General features: G+C 45.7%; 1 protein-coding gene across 2 annotated transcripts; it reads right to left on the reverse strand.

Moving 5' to 3' along the window:
• Positions 1–1,938: 1,938 nt before the first annotated feature.
• LOC133135540 (receptor-interacting serine/threonine-protein kinase 4-like) lies at positions 1,939–18,557 on the reverse strand. Of its 2 annotated transcripts, XM_061252616.1 has the most exons (12): positions 18,411–18,557; positions 17,590–17,692; positions 15,263–15,411; positions 14,050–14,374; positions 12,550–12,698; positions 12,334–12,383; positions 11,952–12,107; positions 11,472–11,554; positions 10,922–10,997; positions 10,591–10,697; positions 10,413–10,452; positions 1,939–2,248 (listed from the first exon to the last, which is right to left on the reverse strand). In XM_061252616.1, the coding sequence occupies exons 3-12, from the start codon at positions 15,403–15,405 to the stop codon at positions 2,091–2,093; spliced, it is 1,287 nt and encodes a 428-aa protein (XP_061108600.1). In that variant the 5' UTR covers positions 15,406–15,411; positions 17,590–17,692; positions 18,411–18,557; the 3' UTR covers positions 1,939–2,090. The 2 variants fall into 2 exon arrangements, with proteins under 2 accessions (XP_061108600.1, XP_061108599.1); XM_061252615.1 differs by lacking the exon at positions 18,411–18,557 and having other exon boundaries at positions 17,590–17,894.
• Positions 18,558–21,567: the final 3,010 nt, after the last annotated feature.

Below are 21,567 nucleotides of genomic sequence, written 5' to 3' on the forward strand. Positions count from 1 at the left end.
CAGCTGAATGCAGGAGTGGCACCCTGCTGAAATACAGGTGACAGGTGACAGGTGAGGCCACCAAGCTGGCTGATGATTCAGTAGATTATTGGATTCTGACTTGTTGTGCTTTTTCTTTGTAGGCAAAAGAAGGGGGGAGAAAAAGAAACAAAAAAAGGTGCAGATACTAATGAACTGGGGTTGGAGTGCACGCACTCTCCTGTGTATCCTGTAGACTGAGCTGAGCAGGGCGTAGATCAGCAGATAGATTTTCTGGGACAAATGATGACAGTCACTGACAGAGGATTAGCGTCATAGTCAGTATAGTAAAGTGTGTGTGTGTGTGTGTGTGTGTGCGTGTGTGCGTGCGTGCGTGCGTGCGTGCGTGCGTGCGTGTGCGTGTGCGTGCGTGCATGTTCAACATAGCACCAAGAACCTCTGGTACTGCTCACTCTGCACAGTGTCTTGCCAGAACCTGCACAATGTTATTTCAAAACATTGTAAACATTCAATATTTTTTCACACTCTACCCAAGCTGCAAATTGTGGGAGGAACACAACAAATAAAAAGCTTTGCGTCTGTGGCTCCTTATCAGGTCTGTAGAACAATCAGCCCAGATGCGAGACCAGGGCGTAAACAGGCAAAGATCAAGAGCCAGCAAACAGAATCAGCAGGGGTAAGGCAGTTTGTGGTTAATAGTCCAGACAACGGGTCAACTCTCCAGCAAACAGCTACAATACGGATAATCCAAAATGTAGTCATGGTCACAGGCGAAAGGTCAATAACAGGCGGGTTAAGCAGACAAAAACAGAATCCGAAAACAAAAGTCGATATCCAAAAACAGGCCGATAAGCAAGGGTTCAAAATCAGACGGGAAAATCAAAACGCGGAAGTCGGGGACTAAATGGGTTGTAACAGAGATCAACCAGAAAACGCTGGAGAGTATCTCAACACATATCAATCTGGCAGGAAAATAACAAAACAGACAGATATATATACAGAGATAAGGAAGGGAGCTAACAATCAGGTGTGCATGAAAACCAGGAAGTGAAATCAGGTGAAACGAATGAATGGGCATGAATAGGAGACTGACAGACTAACGGAAAGCACAGAGGGAAACAAGACACAGAAACGGCAACAACTTCACATGTAACCTAACACTCCTTCCCACGTTAGACCAGCAAGAGCCTCTGCTCAAAGGGCCCCATGGGCTCAGTGCGTGGGGTTTGGGGTTCAGTGGGTTTGGGGTTCAGGGGTTGAGTTTCTGTTTCTACTTTCTGTTTCTTAGCCAATCATCTGTGTGTGTGTGTGCGTGCGTGTGCAAATGACAGGGCTTACACACTTTTTTGCATCTATGGTTTTATTTTTTCTCAGCAAATTCAGCAAATAGTAATTGTGCATTAAAATGAGCATTTGTACAATGCTGTATGTCCTGTTTACATTTGCTCTTTGCAAAGTGTGTGTTAACTTTGTCCAGGGTTTCCCAAACATTTGCATACCACTGTATCACTGGCACTTGCAATCACACAGATGCTGAATATCAGGTGTGTGAGGGGCCCAGGTGTGTGAGGGGCCCAGGTGTGTGAGGGGCCCAGGTGTGTGAGGGGCCCAGATGGGTGAGGGGCCCAGGTGTGTGAGGGGCCCAGGTGGGTGAGGGGCCCAGGTGTGTGAGGGGCCCAGGTGGGTGAGGGGCCCAGGTGTGTGAGGGGCCCAGGTGGGTGAGGGGCCCAGGTGTGTGAGGGGCCCAGATGGGTGAGGGGCCCAGGTGTGTGAGGGGCCCAGGTGTGTGAGGGGCCCAGATGGGTGAGGGGCCCAGGTGTGTGAGGGGCCCAGGTGTGTGAGGGGCCCAGGTGGGTGAGGGGCCCAGGTGTGTGAGGGGCCCAGGTGGGTGAGGGGCCCAGGTGTGTGAGGGGCCCAGGTGTGTGAGGGGCCCAGGTGTGTGAGGGGCCCAGGTGTGTGAGGGGCCCAGGTGGGTGAGGGGCCCAGGTGTGTGAGGGGCCCAGGTGGGTGAGGGGCCCAGATGGGTGAGGGGCCCAGGTGTGTGAGGGGCCCAGGTGGGTGAGGGGCCCAGGTGTGTGAGGGGCCCAGGTGTGTGAGGGGCCCAGGTGGGTTCACTGGAAAGGTTTGGCAGGCTGCTGAGCGGGGAGGCTGACCCTAGCGGGTGCTGTGGGGTTTCTGCGGCGCGGGCGGTGGCCAGTGGTGATGGTCATGGTGTTGTGGCTTCCCACCATCACGCCATTTGCACTGGAAATATGTACGGACACATCTCCTAAAATAGAGAGGGAAATAATATTTAACCAAACTTTAACCTCACTCTTTTATTTTTCCCAGAAATTCACACTGATGAAAAATGACAGTGTTACAGTGCTGTAATGGTTAGTAATGTGTTTGTGGATGTTACAGTGGTGTAATGGTTAGTAATGTGTGTGTATAGGCCCGGACACACCAAACCGACGGTCGGCCGCGGAGCGCCGACAAAGATCGCCTCGCGTCGATACGCGCCGTTAATGTTGGCTGTGCCGAACACACCGCAACGACGGTCCGCCGACGGCCGAGTTGCACGTACGTTCTGCGCCTGCCTGAGAGGTAATAACTCTCCACACCAGCAGGTGGCGGTAGTCTGTATTTGTCTTTCAAAAAATGGAAACCGGAAGACCGGGGAATGCGTTTGCATTGCGTTGGACCTAGAAGCAGCCATTGTCTCGCTCACAACAAACAGTTTGCAGCGATTTCCTTGTTCTCTCGCTATTTAGTAATACTAATAGAAAATTATGTCTGGTAGTGATAGTAACTTTGGAATGGCTTGGTTTCGTCGCTTCCGTTTCTCTTCTCGTGCACTGATTCGCTAGCTGGACAGCCAATCAGAGAACTCTCTCTCATCGACGGCTCCGGGGGCTCCGACGGAGCCCTCCAAAACACGCCGACGGAGTGTTGCCGTGCGGGACACACCGGAAAGACTCGGCCGACAGGGCGCCACCGACGTCCGACGGCCGACCGTCGGTTTGCTGTGTCCGGGCCTTTAGTTACAGTGCTGTAATGGTCAGTAATGTGTGTGTGGTTGTTACAGTGCTGCAATGGTTGTTACAGTGCTGTAATGGTTGTTACAGTGCTGTAATGGATAATGTGTGTGGTTGTTACAGTGCTGTAATGGTTGTTACACTGCTGTAATGGTTAAGGTAAAGCGGTTGTTACAGAGCTGTAATGGTTGTTACAGGGCTGTAATGGTTGTTACAGTGCTGTAATGGTTGTTACAGTGCTGTAATGGTTAGGGTAAAGCGGTAGTTACAGTGCTGTAATGGTTAGGGTAAAGCGGTTGTTACAGTGGTGTAATGGATGTTACAGTGCTGTAATGGTTGTTACAGTGGTGTAGTGGTGTAATTTTTAGTTGGCTAGGTAAGCAGTGTTTGGATAGTTAACTTTGGTGACTTTTGCTCTGTTTGTTTGTTTGTTCAAAAAAGAAAAAAAAAAAAGAAAAAAAATGGCCCTTGTCCTTATCTTTGTTGTACAGGTAGCAGTTGAAATTGTACTTACCTCTAGGGTCTTTCAGCGAACTTATCCCTGGTTATGGGTATGCACTTTGTTGTACGTCGCTCTGGATAAGAGCGTCTGCCAAATGCCAATAATGTAATGTAATGTAATGGATGTTACAGTGCTGTAATGTTAGGGTAAAGCGGTTGTTACAGTGGTGTAATGGTTGTTACAGTGCTGTAATGGTTGTTACAGGGCTGTAATGGTTGTTACAGTGGTGTAATGGTTGTTACAGTGCTGTAATGGATGTTACAGGGCTGTAATGGTTGTTACAGTGGTGTAATGGTTGTTACAGTGCTGTAATTGTTAGGGTAAAGCTGTTGTTACAGTGCTGTAATGGATGTTACATGGCTGTAATGGTTGTTACAGTGGTGTAATGGTTAAGGTATGTTACAGTGGTGTAATGGTTGTTACAGTGCTGTAATGGTTAAGGTATGTTACAGTGCTGTAATGGTTGTTACATGGCTGTAATGGTTAAGGTATGTTACAGTGGTGTAATCGTGGTTACAGTGCTGTAATGGTTGTTACAGGGCTGTAATGGTTGTTACAGTGCTGTAATGGTTGTTACAGTGCTGTAATAGGTAAGGTAAAGTGGTTGTTACAGTGCTTTAATCGTTGTTACAGGGCTGTAATGGATGTTACAGTGCTGTAATGGTTAATAATGTGTGTGGATGTTACAGTGCTGTAATGGTTGTTACAGTGCTGTAATTGTTAGGGTAAAGCTGTTGTTACAGTGCTGTAATGGATGTAACAGTGGTATGTATAATGGTTAGGGTATGTTACAGTGGTGTAATGGTTAGGGTAAATTGGTTGTTACAGTGGTGTAATGGTTGTTACAGGGCTGTAATGGTTGTTACAGTGGTGTAATGGTTAGGGTAAAGCGGTTGTTACAGTGGGGTAATGTTGTTACATTGGTGTAATGTTAGGGTAAAGCGGTTGTTACAGTGGTGTAATGTTAGGTTAAAGTGGTTGTTACAGTGGTGTAATGGTTAAGGTATGTTACAGTGCTGTAATGGTTGTTACAGTGCTGTAATGGTTGTTACAGTGCTGTAATGGTTAGGGTAAAGCGGTTGTTACAGGGCTGTATTGGTTGTTACAGTGCTGTAATGGTTGTTACAGTGCTGTAATGGTTAGGGTAAAGCGGTTGTTACAGTGGTGTAATGGTTAGGGTAAAGCGGTTGTTACAGTGGTGTAATGTTAGGGTAAAGCGGTTGTTACAGTGGTGTAATGTTAGGGTAAAGCGGTTGTTACAGTGGTGTAATGTTAGGGTAAAGCGGTTGTTACAGTGGTGTAATGGTTGTTACAGGGCTGTAATGGTTGTTACAGTGGTGTAATGGTTAGGGTAAAGCGGTTGTTACAGTGGGGTAATGTTGTTACATTGGTGTAATGTTAGGGTAAAGCGGTTGTTACAGTGGTGTATTGTTAGGGTAAAGCTGTTGTTACAGTGCTGTAATGGATGTTACATGGCTGTAATGGTTGTTACAGTGGTGTAATGGTTAAGGTATGTTACAGTGGTGTAATGGTTGTTACAGTGCTGTAATGGTTAAGGTATGTTACAGTGCTGTAATGGTTGTTACATGGCTGTAATGGTTAAGGTATGTTACAGTGGTGTAATCGTGGTTACAGTGCTGTAATGGTTGTTACAGGGCTGTAATGGTTGTTACAGTGCTGTAATGGTTGTTACAGTGCTGTAATAGGTAAGGTAAAGCGGTTGTTACAGTGGGGTAATGTTGTTACATTGGTGTAATGTTAGGGTAAAGCGGTTGTTACAGTGGTGTAATGTTAGGTTAAAGTGGTTGTTACAGTGGTGTAATGGTTAAGGTATGTTACAGTGGTGTAATCGTGGTTACAGTGCTGTAATGGTTGTTACAGGGCTGTAATGGTTGTTACAGTGCTGTAATGGTTGTTACAGTGCTGTAATAGGTAAGGTAAAGTGGTTGTTACAGTGCTTTAATCGTTGTTACAGGGCTGTAATGGATGTTACAGTGCTGTAATGGTTAATAATGTGTGTGGATGTTACAGTGCTGTAATGGATGTAACAGTGGTATGTATAATGGTTAGGGTATGTTACAGTGGTGTAATGGTTAGGGTAAATTGGTTGTTACAGTGGTGTAATGGTTGTTACAGGGCTGTAATGGTTGTTACAGTGGTGTAATGGTTAGGGTAAAGCGGTTGTTACAGTGGGGTAATGTTGTTACATTGGTGTAATGTTAGGGTAAAGCGGTTGTTACAGTGGTGTAATGTTAGGTTAAAGTGGTTGTTACAGTGGTGTAATGGTTAAGGTATGTTACAGTGCTGTAATGGTTGTTACAGTGCTGTAATGGTTGTTACAGTGCTGTAATGGTTAGGGTAAAGCGGTTGTTACAGGGCTGTATTGGTTGTTACAGTGCTGTAATGGTTGTTACAGTGCTGTAATGGTTAGGGTAAAGCGGTTGTTACAGTGGTGTAATGGTTAGGGTAAAGCGGTTGTTACAGTGGTGTAATGTTAGGGTAAAGCGGTTGTTACAGTGGTGTAATGTTAGGGTAAAGCGGTTGTTACAGTGGTGTAATGTTAGGGTAAAGCGGTTGTTACAGTGGTGTAATGGTTGTTACAGGGCTGTAATGGTTGTTACAGTGGTGTAATGGTTAGGGTAAAGCGGTTGTTACAGTGGGGTAATGTTGTTACATTGGTGTAATGTTAGGGTAAAGCGGTTGTTACAGTGGTGTATTGTTAGGGTAAAGCTGTTGTTACAGTGCTGTAATGGATGTTACATGGCTGTAATGGTTGTTACAGTGGTGTAATGGTTAAGGTATGTTACAGTGGTGTAATGGTTGTTACAGTGCTGTAATGGTTAAGGTATGTTACAGTGCTGTAATGGTTGTTACATGGCTGTAATGGTTAAGGTATGTTACAGTGGTGTAATCGTGGTTACAGTGCTGTAATGGTTGTTACAGGGCTGTAATGGTTGTTACAGTGCTGTAATGGTTGTTACAGTGCTGTAATAGGTAAGGTAAAGCGGTTGTTACAGTGGGGTAATGTTGTTACATTGGTGTAATGTTAGGGTAAAGCGGTTGTTACAGTGGTGTAATGTTAGGTTAAAGTGGTTGTTACAGTGGTGTAATGGTTAAGGTATGTTACAGTGCTGTAATGGTTGTTACAGTGCTGTAATGGTTGTTACAGTGCTGTAATGGTTAGGGTAAAGCGGTTGTTACAGGGCTGTATTGGTTGTTATAGTGCTGTAATGGTTGTTACAGTGCTGTAATGGTTAGGGTAAAGCGGTTGTTACAGTGGTGTAATGGTTAGGGTAAAGCGGTTGTTACAGTGGTGTAATGTTAGGTTAAAGTGGTTGTTACAGTGGTGTAATGGTTAAGGTATGTTACAGTGCTGTAATGGTTGTTACAGTGCTGTAATGGTTGTTACAGTGCTGTAATGGTTAGGGTAAAGCGGTTGTTACAGGGCTGTATTGGTTGTTACAGTGCTGTAATGGTTGTTACAGTGCTGTAATGGTTAGGGTAAAGCGGTTGTTACAGTGGTGTAATGGTTAGGGTAAAGCGGTTGTTACAGTGGTGTAATGTTAGGGTAAAGCGGTTGTTACAGTGGTGTAATGTTAGGGTAAAGCGGTTGTTACAGTGGTGTAATGTTAGGGTAAAGCGGTTGTTACAGTGGTGTAATGGTTGTTACAGGGCTGTAATGGTTGTTACAGTGGTGTAATGGTTAGGGTAAAGCGGTTGTTACAGTGGGGTAATGTTGTTACATTGGTGTAATGTTAGGGTAAAGCGGTTGTTACAGTGGTGTATTGTTAGGGTAAAGCTGTTGTTACAGTGCTGTAATGGATGTTACATGGCTGTAATGGTTGTTACAGTGGTGTAATGGTTAAGGTATGTTACAGTGGTGTAATGGTTGTTACAGTGCTGTAATGGTTAAGGTATGTTACAGTGCTGTAATGGTTGTTACATGGCTGTAATGGTTAAGGTATGTTACAGTGGTGTAATCGTGGTTACAGTGCTGTAATGGTTGTTACAGGGCTGTAATGGTTGTTACAGTGCTGTAATGGTTGTTACAGTGCTGTAATAGGTAAGGTAAAGCGGTTGTTACAGTGGGGTAATGTTGTTACATTGGTGTAATGTTAGGGTAAAGCGGTTGTTACAGTGGTGTAATGTTAGGTTAAAGTGGTTGTTACAGTGGTGTAATGGTTAAGGTATGTTACAGTGCTGTAATGGTTGTTACAGTGCTGTAATGGTTGTTACAGTGCTGTAATGGTTAGGGTAAAGCGGTTGTTACAGGGCTGTATTGGTTGTTATAGTGCTGTAATGGTTGTTACAGTGCTGTAATGGTTAGGGTAAAGCGGTTGTTACAGTGGTGTAATGGTTAGGGTAAAGCGGTTGTTACAGTGGTGTAATGTTAGGGTAAAGCGGTTGTTACAGTGGTGTAATGTTAGGGTAAAGCGGTTGTTACAGTGGTGTAATGTTAGGGTAAAGCGGTTGTTACAGTGGTGTAATGGTTGTTACAGGGCTGTAATGGTTGTTACAGTGGTGTAATGGTTAGGGTAAAGCGGTTGTTACAGTGGGGTAATGTTGTTACATTGGTGTAATGTTAGGGTAAAGCGGTTGTTACAGTGGTGTATTGTTAGGGTAAAGCTGTTGTTACAGTGCTGTAATGGATGTTACATGGCTGTAATGGTTGTTACAGTGGTGTAATGGTTAAGGTATGTTACAGTGGTGTAATGGTTGTTACAGTGCTGTAATGGTTAAGGTATGTTACAGTGCTGTAATGGTTGTTACATGGCTGTAATGGTTAAGGTATGTTACAGTGGTGTAATCGTGGTTACAGTGCTGTAATGGTTGTTACAGGGCTGTAATGGTTGTTACAGTGCTGTAATGGTTGTTACAGTGCTGTAATAGGTAAGGTAAAGTGGTTGTTACAGTGCTTTAATCGTTGTTACAGGGCTGTAATGGATGTTACAGTGCTGTAATGGTTAATAATGTGTGTGGATGTTACAGTGCTGTAATGGTTGTTACAGTGCTGTAATTGTTAGGGTAAAGCGGTTGTTACAGGGCTGTATTGGTTGTTACAGTGCTGTAATGGTTGTTACAGTGCTGTAATGGTTAGGGTAAAGCGGTTGTTACAGTGGTGTAATGTTAGGGTAAAGCGGTTGTTACAGTGGTGTAATGTTAGGGTAAAGCGGTTGTTACAGTGGTGTAATGTTAGGGTAAAGCGGTTGTTACAGTGCTGTAATGGTTAGGGTAAAGCGGTTGTTACAGTGGTGTAATGTTAGGGTAAAGCGGTTGTTACAGCGGTGTAATGTTAGGGTAAAGCGGTTGTTACAGTGCTGTAATGGTTAGGGTAAAGCAGTTGTTACAGTGCTGTAATGGTTAGGGTAAAGCGGTTGTTACAGTGGTGTAATGTTAGGGTAAAGCGGTTGTTACAGTGGTGTAATGTTAGGGTAAAGCGGTTGTTACAGTGGTGCAATGTTAGGGTAAAGCGGTTGTTACAGTGGTGTAATGTTGTTACAGTGGTGTAATGTTAGGGTAAAGCGGTTGTTACAGTGGTGTAATGTTAGGGTAAAGCGGTTGTTACAGTGGTGTAATGTTAGGGTAAAGCGGTTGTTACAGTGGTGTAATGTTAGGGTAAAGCGGTTGTTACAGTGGTGTAATGTTAGGGTAAAGCGGTTGTTACAGTGGTGTATTGTTAGGGTAAAGCTGTTGTTACAGTGCTGTAATGGATGTTACATGGCTGTAATGGTTGTTACAGTGGTGTAATGGTTAAGGTATGTTACAGTGCTGTAATGGTTGTTACATGGCTGTAATGGTTAAGGTATGTTACAGTGGTGTAATCGTGGTTACAGTGCTGTAATGGTTGTTACAGGGCTGTAATGGTTGTTACAGTGCTGTAATGGTTGTTACAGTGCTGTAATAGGTAAGGTAAAGTGGTTGTTACAGTGCTTTAATCGTTGTTACATGGCTGTAATGGATGTTACAGTGCTGTAATGGTTAATAATGTGTGTGGATGTTACAGTGCTGTAATGGTTGTTACAGTGCTGTAATTGTTAGGGTAAAGCTGTTGTTACAGTGCTGTAATGGATGTTACAGTGCTGTAATGGATGTAACAGTGGTATGTATAATGGTTAGGGTATGTTACAGTGGTGTAATGGTTAGGGTAAATTGGTTGTTACAGTGGTGTAATGGTTAAGGTATGTTACAGTGGTGTAATGGTTGTTACAGGGCTGTAATGGTTGTTACAGTGGTGTAATGGTTAGGGTAAAGCGGTTGTTACAGTGGGGTAATGTTGTTACATTGGTGTAATGTTAGGGTAAAGCGGTTGTTACAGTGGTGTAATGTTAGGTTAAAGTGGTTGTTACAGTGGTGTAATGGTTAAGGTATGTTACAGTGCTGTAATGGTTGTTACAGTGCTGTAGTGGTTGTTACAGTGCTGTAATGGTTAGGGTAAAGCGGTTGTTACAGGGCTGTATTGGTTGTTACAGTGCTGTAATGGTTGTTACAGTGCTGTAATGGTTAGGGTAAAGCGGTTGTTACAGTGGTGTAATGGTTAGGGTAAAGCGGTTGTTACAGTGGTGTAATGTTAGGGTAAAGCGGTTGTTACAGTGGTGTAATGTTATGGTAAAGCGGTTGTTACAGTGGTGTAATGTTAGGGTAAAGCAGTTGTTACAGTGGTGTAATGTTAGGGTAAAGCGGTTGTTACAGTGGTGTAATGTTAGGGTAAAGCAGTTGTTACAGTGGTGTAATGTTAGGGTAAAGCGGTTGTTACAGTGGTGTAATGTTAGGGTAAAGCAGTTGTTACAGTGGTGTAATGTTAGGGTAAAGCGGTTGTTACAGTGGTGTAATGTTATGGTAAAGCGGTTGTTACAGTGGTGTAATGTTAGGGTAAAGCGGTTGTTACAGTGGTGTAATGTTAGGGTAAAGCCTACCTTTGGAACACATGACTTGAGTCTGTTGGCAGCATGGCCCCTGAGGACACAGAGGGACTGCACATTAAAGATTTGAACACATTTCATTTCTTTCATTAATTAGATTCTTTTGAACCACATTTTTGGGATAAATGACTGCCCTACTCCGTTAAATAGACACTCAAACAGTAAATCCTACCGTGCCCAATGCCTTCTGGGAGGGGGTGGCAGCCAGGAGATTCTGATTGGCTGAAGGCAAGGATGGATCAGCAGACATCATTCTCATTGGCTGATGTGGAGTAGCCCCTGAAGAAAAAACAAAGAGTCCTGAAGAATGTCTCTCGTTCTCTCCCAGTATCTCACTCTCTCTCTCTCTCTCTCTCTCTCTCACACATGTAACACAGACGTAATGCATCAGAACCTTCATGAGCACCAGGACAGAATAAACACTAAGAATGAAATGGCAGTTTGTTCGTTGGGATTGAAATGGCAGTGTGTTCATCAGCAGGACAGTGTGTGCAAAGCTGTACCCTTGGGTATTGGAGTTGGGGAGATGCGAAGAGCTTCAATCCTGGAGCAAGAGGAAGATATCTCGGGCTCTTCATCCTACAGAGGGAGAGAGACAGAGGGAGAAATAGAGTGAAAGAAAGAAAGAGTGAAGAAGAGAGGGAGGGAGAAAAAGAGTTGAAATAAACATCATTTTCATTAAGAATCCTTTCCTGTACCATAACATAAAGCAACGACAGTGGTAGAGTTATGACAATATTGTGGCAGAGTTCTAACAGTGTAATAACAGTTTAATAACAGTTTTATAACAATGTAATAGGCATGCAATTGTTGAGTGATGATAGTATAACAATGTAATGGCAGAGTAATTATAATGTAATTAGAGAATAACTGATAAAATTATACTGTAATACCTGTGATATGACACTGTGTTATGATACTGTAATGATACTGTGTAATGATACTCAAATAACTGTAATAGCACTGTAATAACTGTAATGGTACTGTGTAATGATACTGTAATAACTGTGTAATGATACTGTAATAACTTATGAGAGTATAATAAAGCAGTACCAATGCTTTGGACACCTGGTGGATGGCATCATTAATTCCACGGCTGTGCAGCTTAAACACCTTCTCTGTCACTGGGAAGCAGTCTGAATACACAACACACCACACACACACACAACACAATACACACCACCCACACACATAACACAACATACCCAACACAACACAATACACACAACATATACAACACAACAGACACACAACACAATACACACAACATACACAACACAACAGACACCCAACGCAATACACACAACACCAACAACATGCAAACAATACAGCACTGTGACCATCATTAACATGTAATACTGCATCTCTGCCTCATTCAGACAGAGATATGAACCTTGCTTGTCTTTCCTGATAACTGTGACACCACTGACACTGGCTGTCAGACACTAACTCACTGACGGACACACTGACACACTGACTAACTGACTCATTGACTGAGATTGACTGGCTGGCACACGCCTCTCCTGTTCTCACCATGGAAAGAGGGGCGTTTTTGGGGGCTGGGGTCCCAGCATATCTCCATGAGGTCAATGATCTCCCCCAAGCCCTCAACTGCTGCCCTGTTCACCCCCTCCAGACTGGGCCTGTCCCCCTCTGGGACCCGAAACCGGATCCTGCAGGACCAAACATCTGAGAGAGGGATGGACAGAGAGAGAGGGATGGACAGAGAGAGAGGGATGGACAGAGAGAGAGAGGGATGGACAGAGAGAGAGGGATGGACAGAGAGAGAGGGATGGACAGAGAGAGAGGGATGGACAGAGAGAGAGTTTCTGTAATGATGAAGAACATGCAGGAGATAGACCAGCAGCACAAGTCACATATGAGCTGTGGTCTCAGGATGGACAGAATCACTCACCACCATAGGGCTCCCTGCCAGTGATTATAGACCAGAGCAGGATGGCATAACTGGGAGAAGGAGAGAGAGAGAGAGAGAGAGAGAGAGAGAGAGAAATGTAAATCAGAAGGAATGACAGATGCTGTGGCCATCAGGAGGAGGTGGGGGTGGGGGGTACCTGTAGGAGGTGGAGGTGGGGGTGGGGTGTACCTGTAGGAGGTGGGGGTGGGGGTATACCTGTATGAGTCAGAGGCGGGCGTGGCTTTGTAGGCCCGGTCAGAGGTGAAGGCTTCGGGGGGCATGTAGGGCAGCGTGCCTCCGTCCTCCTCCCGCCCCCCCACACTGGAAATACTGCGCATCAGTCGGGCCAGACCAAAATCTGTGATCTACAGAGAGAGAGAGAGAGCCTTTCATTCTAGAGACACTTCACTGCTAAGAGCTGAGCCCAGAGAAGAGCCCCCTCACTCAGCTGGTCCTGAGGCTCAATCACTAACCCCCTGTAACTGTCATGATCCTCAGTTTTATCTGTTAGTTTATTTTGTTATTCTTGTTAATTTATTATTTTTCATATTCATGTCTGGTTTTCTGTTTTTTAGTCTTTGCACTCGTCTTCCCCTGTGATGTCTGAGTCTGAATGTTTACGAGTCACTCCCCTGTCTGCGTGCCTCACTATTCAGGTGTTTTCTGAATTTTCTGGTTTCCCACGATTCCTTCTCTGCCTCACTTTTCGTACTTCCTGCTTTCTCTCCATTTCATGTTTGTAGATAGCACTAATATACTAATCCCAACTAACATAGAATTTGTACAGTACTAATTATACTAACACAGTAATATGTTTGTCTAACTAACAAACTAACATTCACTAGTTTTGGGTATTTATAGTTTAATCACATAACTAACATACTAACTACTTCTATACTGCTCTATAACTCCGCCTCCCGGTTCTATCCCTAAATTGCTGGCCTTGATTCAGCGAAGTGTTCGCACCTGCTCTCCCCTATCATTACGTTCCTTAACTCTGTGCAATTGTCTACTCCCTAGTCCGATGCCGTTTGTCTTACATGTGTGTCTTTGTGAATCCAGTCCCGAGTTTTCATGTATCCCTCTTATTGTATGATTGCCCTTTCATGTTTCTCACCTGATGTTTATTTGTTAGACCGCCCTCACTCCCAAGCCCCGCCTAGGTTGTCTCATTCCCCTGTGTATTTATACCTGTCCTTCAGTTGGAGAGATAGAGGAAGCCTGGGACTCGCCTTGGCCCAGAGGCCTGGAGAGATAGAGGAAGCCTGGGACTCGCCTTGGCCCAGAGGCCTGGAGAGATAGAGGAAGCCTGGGACTTGCCTTGGCCCAGAGGCCTGGAGAGAAAGAGGAAGCCTGGGACTCGCCTTGGCCCAGAGGCCTGGAGAGATAGAGGAAGCCTGGGACTCACCTTGGCCCAGAGGCCTGGAGAGATGGAGGAAGCCTGGGACTCGCCTTGGCCCAGAGGCCTGGAGAGATAGAGGAAGCCTGGGACTCCCCTTGGCCCAGAGGCCTGGAGAGATAGAGGAAGCCTGGGACTCGCCTTGGCCCAGAGGCCTGGAGAGATAGAGGAAGCCTGGGACTTGCCTTGGCCCAGAGGCCTGGAGAGATAGAGGAAGCCTGGGACTCACCTTGGCCCAGAGGCCTGGAGAGATAGAGGAAGCCTGGGACTCACTTTGGCCCAGAGGCCTGGAGAGATAGAGGAAGCCTGGGACTCGCCTTTGCTCCGAAGCCGTGGTCCAGCAGCACGTTGCTGGGCTTGAGGTCGAGGTGCAGCAGTGGGGGGCAAAGCTTGTGAAGGAAGTTCATGCCAAGAGCCACCTGATGAGCCAGGCGGAAGGCCAGGGGCCAGGGAGGGGGGCCCCTCAGCCTCTTCAGGAGGGACTCCACAGACCCCCTCTCCATCAGCTCCATCACCAGGCCCATCTGGCATGAGAGCCTCCTGCCGGGGGGAACACCCCGGTACACCCCAAAAACACGCACCACATACAGGCTCCCACCCTGCTGCATGCACTCAGCTTCATTCTGCAGAGATGCACAGGAACTGAGAGAGGGAGGGGGAGGAGAAAGGGAGGGAGAGGAGAGAGAAGGTGAGAGGGAGGGGAGCAGAACGAGAGAAGGAGAGAGAGAGGGGGAGGAGAGAGAGAAGGAGAGAGAGGGGGAGGAGAGAGAAGGTGAGAGGGAGGGGAGCAGAACGAGAGAAGGAGAGAGAGAGGGGGAGGAGAGAGAGAAGGAGAGAGAGGGGGAAGAGAGAGAGGGAGAGGGAGGGGAGCAGAAAGAGAGAAGGAGAGAGGGAGGGAGAGGAGAGAGAGAAGGAGAGAGAGGGGGAGGGGAGAGAGAGGGAGAGGGAGGGGAGCAGAAAGAGAGAAGGAGAGAGAGAGGGGGAGGAGAGAGAGAAGGAGAGAGAGGGGGAGGAGAGAGAGAGGGAGAGGGAGGTGAGCAGAAAGAGAGAAGGAGAGAGGGAGGGAGAGGAGAGAGAGAAGGAGAGAGGGAGGGGGAGGAGAGAGAGAGAAGGAGAGGAGGAGACCGTGTGGGAAGAGAGAGATTTTTTAACATTACTTTAAAATCCATGTTTCCTGTGTGTGTGATTGTGTGTGTACATGTGAGTGTGATTGTGTGTGTACATGTGAGTGTGATTGTGTGTACATGTGATTGTGATTTTGTGCGTACATGTGTGTGTGATTGTGTGTGTACATGTGAGTGTGTGAGATTGTGTGTGTACATATGTATGTGTTTGTGTGTGTACATGTGTACGTGTGTGTGTGTGATTGTGTGTGTAGATATGTGTATGTTTGTGTGTGTACATGTGTATGTGTGTGTATGAGATTGTGTGTACATATATGCGTGTTTGTGTGTGTACATGTGTCTGTGTGTGTGTGTGTGTACATGTGTACGTGTGTGTGTGAGATTGTGTGTGTGTGTGTGATATTACCCATCATCATAATGCAGTAGTTTGATTGCCACCTCCATCCCCAAATCTTTGTGTTTGGCCTTATAGATCTGTCCGAAACCCCCAGATCCAATGACAGACCAGTCCTGCAGTTTGCAGTCTTCAACCAATCCAAAATGCTGCATTTCTCACTAGAACAGAAAGACAGTGAAGGGGCAGCTGAAACCCAAACATTAAATTTCACCCAAACATGAAAGTAAAGTACATTTCGACTTATCCAGAGTACTATCTAAGTCGAAATACATTTTTTAGATAATTAAAGCTTTTTAATAAACACTTTACCCCAGAATACTGGTGTACTTCAGCAGAAACTTCTGCTTGTGAGGACACAGCAGTCAAATAAATAGTTCTGGATAAAAATGTGCATTTTTGAGCCGTGTTGATATTTGCGAGTAACTGTCTTTTTTGGCACATTGATCACCAGAAAACAAGCGATTTCTAGAGGACCGTTATTTCCGCATCTAAAGAAGCAGTGAAATCTCATCTCAGCAAAACTATCTGAGGGATAGATGGACACTGGATGAGCGGAAACATGCTTTCATTTCATTTTTGGGTGAACTATTTTCATGATTAAATGTTTTAAATTGTATAAACTTGTCTATAAACACTTCATATTTCATTATATGATATGTGTACTGATACAAGCAGGTAATCATGAGTGAACTGCATTTAAACTGTTTATTTTTAAATGTAAATGTAAATCTTGTAAGCTCATTGGGGGGTGTCTGTACACCCCACCTCCACCCTTAGCATCGCCTGCGCCAGCATTGCTATTCCGTGCATCAACATGTTGAGGTTCATGAGGTTAGCCAGAAAGGGTGGTTTGAATATCTCAGAAACTGCTGATCTCCTGGGTTTTTTCACGCACAATAGTTTCTAGAGTTTGCAGAGAATGGTGCAAAAAACTAAAAAATATTTAGTGAGCAGCAGTTCTGTGGGCAGAAACGCCTTGTTAATGAGAGAGGTCAGAGGAAGATGGCTAGACTGGTCAAAGCTGACAGGAAGGTGACAGTAACGCAAATAGCCACACATTACAGCAGTGGTATGCAGAAGAACATCTCTGAACACAAACCTCTAAGTCAGGGGTGCACAACAAGAGCGATCCGTTTCAGGATTTTGTGCTTAATTAACTTAATTAACTTCTGCTCTTAATTATTAAATTGACTGAATCATATCTGATCTGCCGTGTGTGTGAGTACCAGCTGCAGCTGCAGACTGAGAGTGTGTCCTGATGATTTCACTGCTCAAGTACAGGCTTCAACCAGGGTCATTTATAGAGCTGTCAGCAAATAAAAAACAAGGCAAATGGTCGGAACAAAAACCAGTACGCAGACCGACCCTCCAGGCCTGGAGCTGTGCCCCCCTGCGGATATTGGAGAGGCTACAGCAGTCTAAAAAATTAGTCATATAAATACCTAATAAAGTGCTCATTGAGTGTATATACGCACTGCACACTACAGTACATTAACACTGCACTGAGAGAGAGGGTTAATACAGTATATACACTGCACACTACAGTACATTAACACTGTACTGAGAGAGAGGGTTAATACAGTATATACACACTGCACACTACAGTACATTAACACTGCACTGAGAGAGGGTTAATACAGTATATACACACTGCACACTACAGTACATTAACACTGCACTGAGAGAGAGGGTTAATACAGTATATACACTGCACACTACAGTACATTAACACTGTACTGAGAGGGAGGGTTAATACAGTATATACACTGCACACTACAGTACATTAACACTGTACTGAGAGGGAGGGTTAATACAGTATATACACACTGCACACTACAGTACATTAACACTGCACTGAGAGAGGGTTAATACAGTATATACACACTGCACACTACAGTACATTAACACTGCACTGAGAGAGGGTTAATACAGTATATACACACTGCACACTACAGTACATTAACACTGCACTGAGAGAGAGGGTTAATACAGTATATACACACTGCACACTACAGTACATTAACACTGCACTGAGAGAGGGTTAATACAGTATATACACACTGCACACTACAGTACATTAACACTGCACTGAGAGAGGGCTAATACAGTATATACACACTGCACACTACAGTACATTAAGAGAGAGATGTGACTGAGTGTGTACTACATACTTCGCTGTGTGCTATAGGATGCATGCTCAGAGGAAATGTCCACTTCCTTCAACATCCCGCGTCTTTAACGCAACTTCCCTATTTTAATGATCAGCCCCAATCCCAATGTTGCAACCTAACTCAGAACAAAAATGAAAAAACTCTTGAAACAAACTGTAGACTTACCACTGAGGTTTGTTCACGTCAAGACGTTTCCGGTTGCGAATGTGTATTCGCTTAGGTAAGCACTGCTTCCGTTCGTAGTGAGGTCACATTTCATTTAAAACGCCTGAAACAAAGAACAATGATGTGCCGCGTCTTCTCTTGACGACTCCGTATTACTGACGACTCGGTCGTAAAGAGGTTGGGTCAGTTATAACTACTTTCAGTTCTCAAAAGCACACAGAGCAGGATGCAGGCATGCAGACCTACCGCGGTGTTTCCCTACATGATTACGGTCTGATCACCTGCTCAAATGTACAGATGCTTACGTTACACGATACCCATTTATAGAGGTATTTAGTAAAGCAGGTCAGGTTTTGAATCTGTACACACACGCGCGCGCGCACACGCGCATACACACACACACACACACACACACACACACATTAACTACAGCATATTAATTGTAGGCTACACTAAAAAAAGGTTCCAATAGGAACCCTGTGATTCCATAAAAGAATGCTACCTCGTTAAAGGGTTCTTTGTCTGGGAGTTTTCACACTTCACACCTATGATAGAGGGGAACTGAAATGGGTTCACTCATGCAATCAAATCAAATAACCCTTTCAGAACCCCTTTTTAATAGTGGAGACATCCGCCGCTGTTCTAGAGTTAGCTTACCCAGAGTTAGCTTTCCCACTTTTCTAGAGTTCAGGCTGATATTGCGAAATAAATGTTACAGTTGCTGAAAGTGTTAGAGTAGTAAAGTGTAGACAGATATTGAGTTGAGGTATTGAGGTGAATTCACACCATGTGAGAGTTTGCTTCTTCTGCTCATATCCTACCTGAGCGAGAAGTGCAGCGCAGTTTGTCCAAACAGTTGAAATTTCATCATAAGTAAACTGATTTTGAAGAGATTGGACTTATTCAGAAGATTATATCTACTTAAATGTATTTTCTACTTCAAACTTTTACCATGCAGGTGTTAAAGGACCTGCGTGACGCACGCGGAATTCCCCTAATTCCTCCATGACGGTTTAAGATGGGCGGGGTCAGAGCGCCGTAATCGTGTAGTATATGCCCACCAACTTTAAACACGTCTGAGAGAACGAGCGGATTTGCCTTAGCAACGGCGGTATTAAAGTGCACGTTTGTTTTACGCCTTTTTCTCTGACTAAGTTTCAGTTTTGTCAACAGTACCCCTTGTTCCACGAAATAAGACGTGATTAAATGGAGCAGATGGAATGCAATACTAATTTCTACTAAAAGTCGATTTCGTACACTGACACGGAAGGGGTGAACGCCTACACGGCCTTCGTAATGTACTTTGGAGTGCTGCCGTGTTTATGGACCGAAGACTACCCAGAGTAATCAAAACTTCATCGCAAGCTGCTCGTGGAATCCGTAGAGAAGCAGACTTATGAGCCAGGTATGGGGGCTTACACGGCGACGCTCCTTTCCGAGAGCTTCAGTGTCTGTGTTCAGACGTGTTTAGAGTCATTTCTTTAGTTTCACTGTAAACGCGAAAGCAGCAAAAATGAAACCAAGACCAGGAAATTGTCAGACTGAACATAGCCTGTTCTCCGCCACAGGAGAACGTTAGTAAAATACTTTATTGAAAAAGCAAATTAAAGTGTGTCAATAAATAAATAACTAATAAATAAACTGGTTATAACGATTACTGTTATTATGTAAACATAAACAGTGAGATTCACATAACCCCCCTTTTTTCAAATTCGAATAGCTTTTCTGGCATGACTTATTTCAAAATACATATTTCCAAAGCATATTAATTACAATCAATGATAATAACAACAACTACAATAAGAGTAGTAACAACAATAAATATAAAGGTTAAAGACATACATGTAAACTGGATAATAGTATAATATTACTAGGAGTATTATAATACTTCAAATAAGTAATACAAATATGCATGATGAATTAAAATCAACTATAGTTGGTGTGGGGAGTCACTGCTGTAACTGGCAGGTAGCGACGTATTGTGCTGCCAGGTTTGCACAGCCCCGGCCCTCAGCAGGGAGGATGTGGAGAGCTGGGTCTCAGGGAGGATGTGCAGAGCTGGGTCTCAGGGAGGATGAGCAGAGCTGGGTCTCAGGGAGGATGTGCAGAGCTGGGTCTCAGGGAGGATGTGCAGAGCTGGGTCTCAGGGAGGATGTGCAGAGCTGGGTCTCAGGGAGGATGTGCAGAGCTGGGTCTCAGGGAGGATGTGGAGAGCTGGGTCTCAGGGAGGATGTGCAGAGCTGGGTCTCAGGGAGGATGAGCAGAGCTGGGTCTCAGGGAGGATGTGGAGAGCTGGTCTCAGGGAGGATGTGCAGAGCTGGGTCTCAGGGAGGATGTGCAGAGCTGGGTCTCAGGGAGGATGTGGAGAGCTGGGTCTCAGGGAGGATGTGGAGAGCTGGTCTCAGCAGTCCTGAGGCTGGATGGTGTTACTGGGGGTTAGTGACTGAGCCTCAGGACCAGCTGAGCTGGCTCTTCTCTGGGCTCAGCTCTTGGCATTGCTGGTCAAAGGTGTAAATAGTTATAATGTGTGCAGTGTTCTGTGTGATTTGTAACCCCTGTGCTGACACCTTGAAACTCCCACTGCCAAATCCATCCTCTCTATCCTCTCTGGTCGTTCCTATCGGCCTCCACTGGCTGCCTGGTGAAGCATCCGCTTCAAGGCCCTAGTGTCCTCACTCCAGGCTGCTAAGGGGACTGCCCCACCTTACATCCAAACTTGTATTGCTCTCTACTCCCCTGCAAGGTCCCCTTGTGGCCCCTCATTCTGTACGTTCTCTGCTCCGGTCCCCTTGTGGCCCCTCATTCTGTACGTTCTCTGCTCCGGTCCCCTTGTGGCCCCTCATTCTGTACGTTCTCTGCTCTGGTCCCCTTGTGGCCCCTCATTCTGTACGTTCTCTGCTCCGGTCCCCTTGTGGCCCCTCATTCTGTACGTTCTCTGCTCCGGTCCCCTTGTGGCCCCTCATTCTGTACGTTCTCTGCTCTGGTCCCCTTGTGGCCCCTCATTCTGCATGTTCTCTGCTCTCTGCTCTGGTCCCAGCGGTGGAATGATTTACCCTTCTCATTCCCTATATCCCTGTTTTATACCCTCGAAGTTCTGTTTATGTTTATGGTTTTTTGGGTATTTTTTTTGGTTTGAGGACATGCAGCTTCTAGAGTAACCCCCCTCTTACACACTCTCTCTCTCTCACTCTCTCTCTCTCTCTCACTCACTCTCACTCTCACTCTCTCACTCTCACTCTCTCTCCCTCTCTCTCTCTGTCTCTGTCTCTGTCTCTCTCAGTGACGGAGAGAGGACAGGATGGAGAGGACAGGTGAGGTGGAGGATGAGTTTGCCTGCCCCAGGAGGGTGTGGGGAAAGGTGCAGTGTGTTGGGCAGCTGGTGGAGCGGGTGTTTGGGGTGGGGCTGGAGATGGGGGCTGAAGCCCTGGCCACAGACGGACAGGTCTGGCTGAAGATGAGAGGAAGCAGGGGAGCAGTGGAGGAGGCCAAGGTGAGGAAGCGTGTTTCACTTACCCACAATCCCCTGGGCTCAGACCCCGGGCTCAGACCCTGGTCGGTCTATATCACTGTATTGAGAGCTCTTCTTCTTTTGCTCCACCTCTCCCTCTCTCTCTCTCCCTTCCTCTCTCTCCCTCTCTCTCTCTCCCCCCTCTCCTCCCTCCTTCCCTCTCTCCCTCTCTCCCTCTCTCTCCCTCCCTCTCTCTCCCTCTCTCCCCTCCTCTCCTCCCTCCTTCCCTCTGTCCCTCCCTCTCTCTCCCTCTCTCCCTCTCTCTCCCTCTCTCCCTCCCTCTCTCTCTCCCCCCTCTCCTCCCTCCTTCCCTCTCTCCCTCTCTCTCCCTCTCTCCCTCCCTCTCTCTCCCTCTCTCTCTCTCCCCCCTCTCCTCCCTCCTTCCCTCTCTCCTCTCTCCCACTCTCTCCCTCTCTCTCCCTCCCTCCCTCCCTCTCTCCCACTCCCTCCCTCTCTCTCTCCCTCTCTCT

The sequence above is a fragment of the Conger conger genome, chromosome 8, assembly GCF_963514075.1.
Source record: "Conger conger chromosome 8, fConCon1.1, whole genome shotgun sequence".
In the NCBI taxonomy this organism is placed as follows: domain Eukaryota; kingdom Metazoa; phylum Chordata; class Actinopteri; order Anguilliformes; family Congridae; genus Conger; species Conger conger.

What these genes read in the sequence shown, in the direction of transcription:
- LOC133135540 (XM_061252616.1), bottom strand. Translation starts at nt 15,405, where the DNA reads ATGCAGCATTTTGGATTGGTTGAAGACTGCAAACTGCAGGACTGGTCT. An exon ending in CTACTGCATTATGATGATGG is followed by an intron (nt 14,375 to 15,262) that starts GTAATATCACAC and finishes TCCCTCTCTCAG; the next exon opens with TTCCTGTGCATCTCTGCAGA. An exon ending in ACCAGGTGTCCAAAGCATTG is followed by an intron (nt 10,998 to 11,471) that starts GTACTGCTTTAT and finishes CTCCCTCTGTAG; the next exon opens with GATGAAGAGCCCGAGATATC.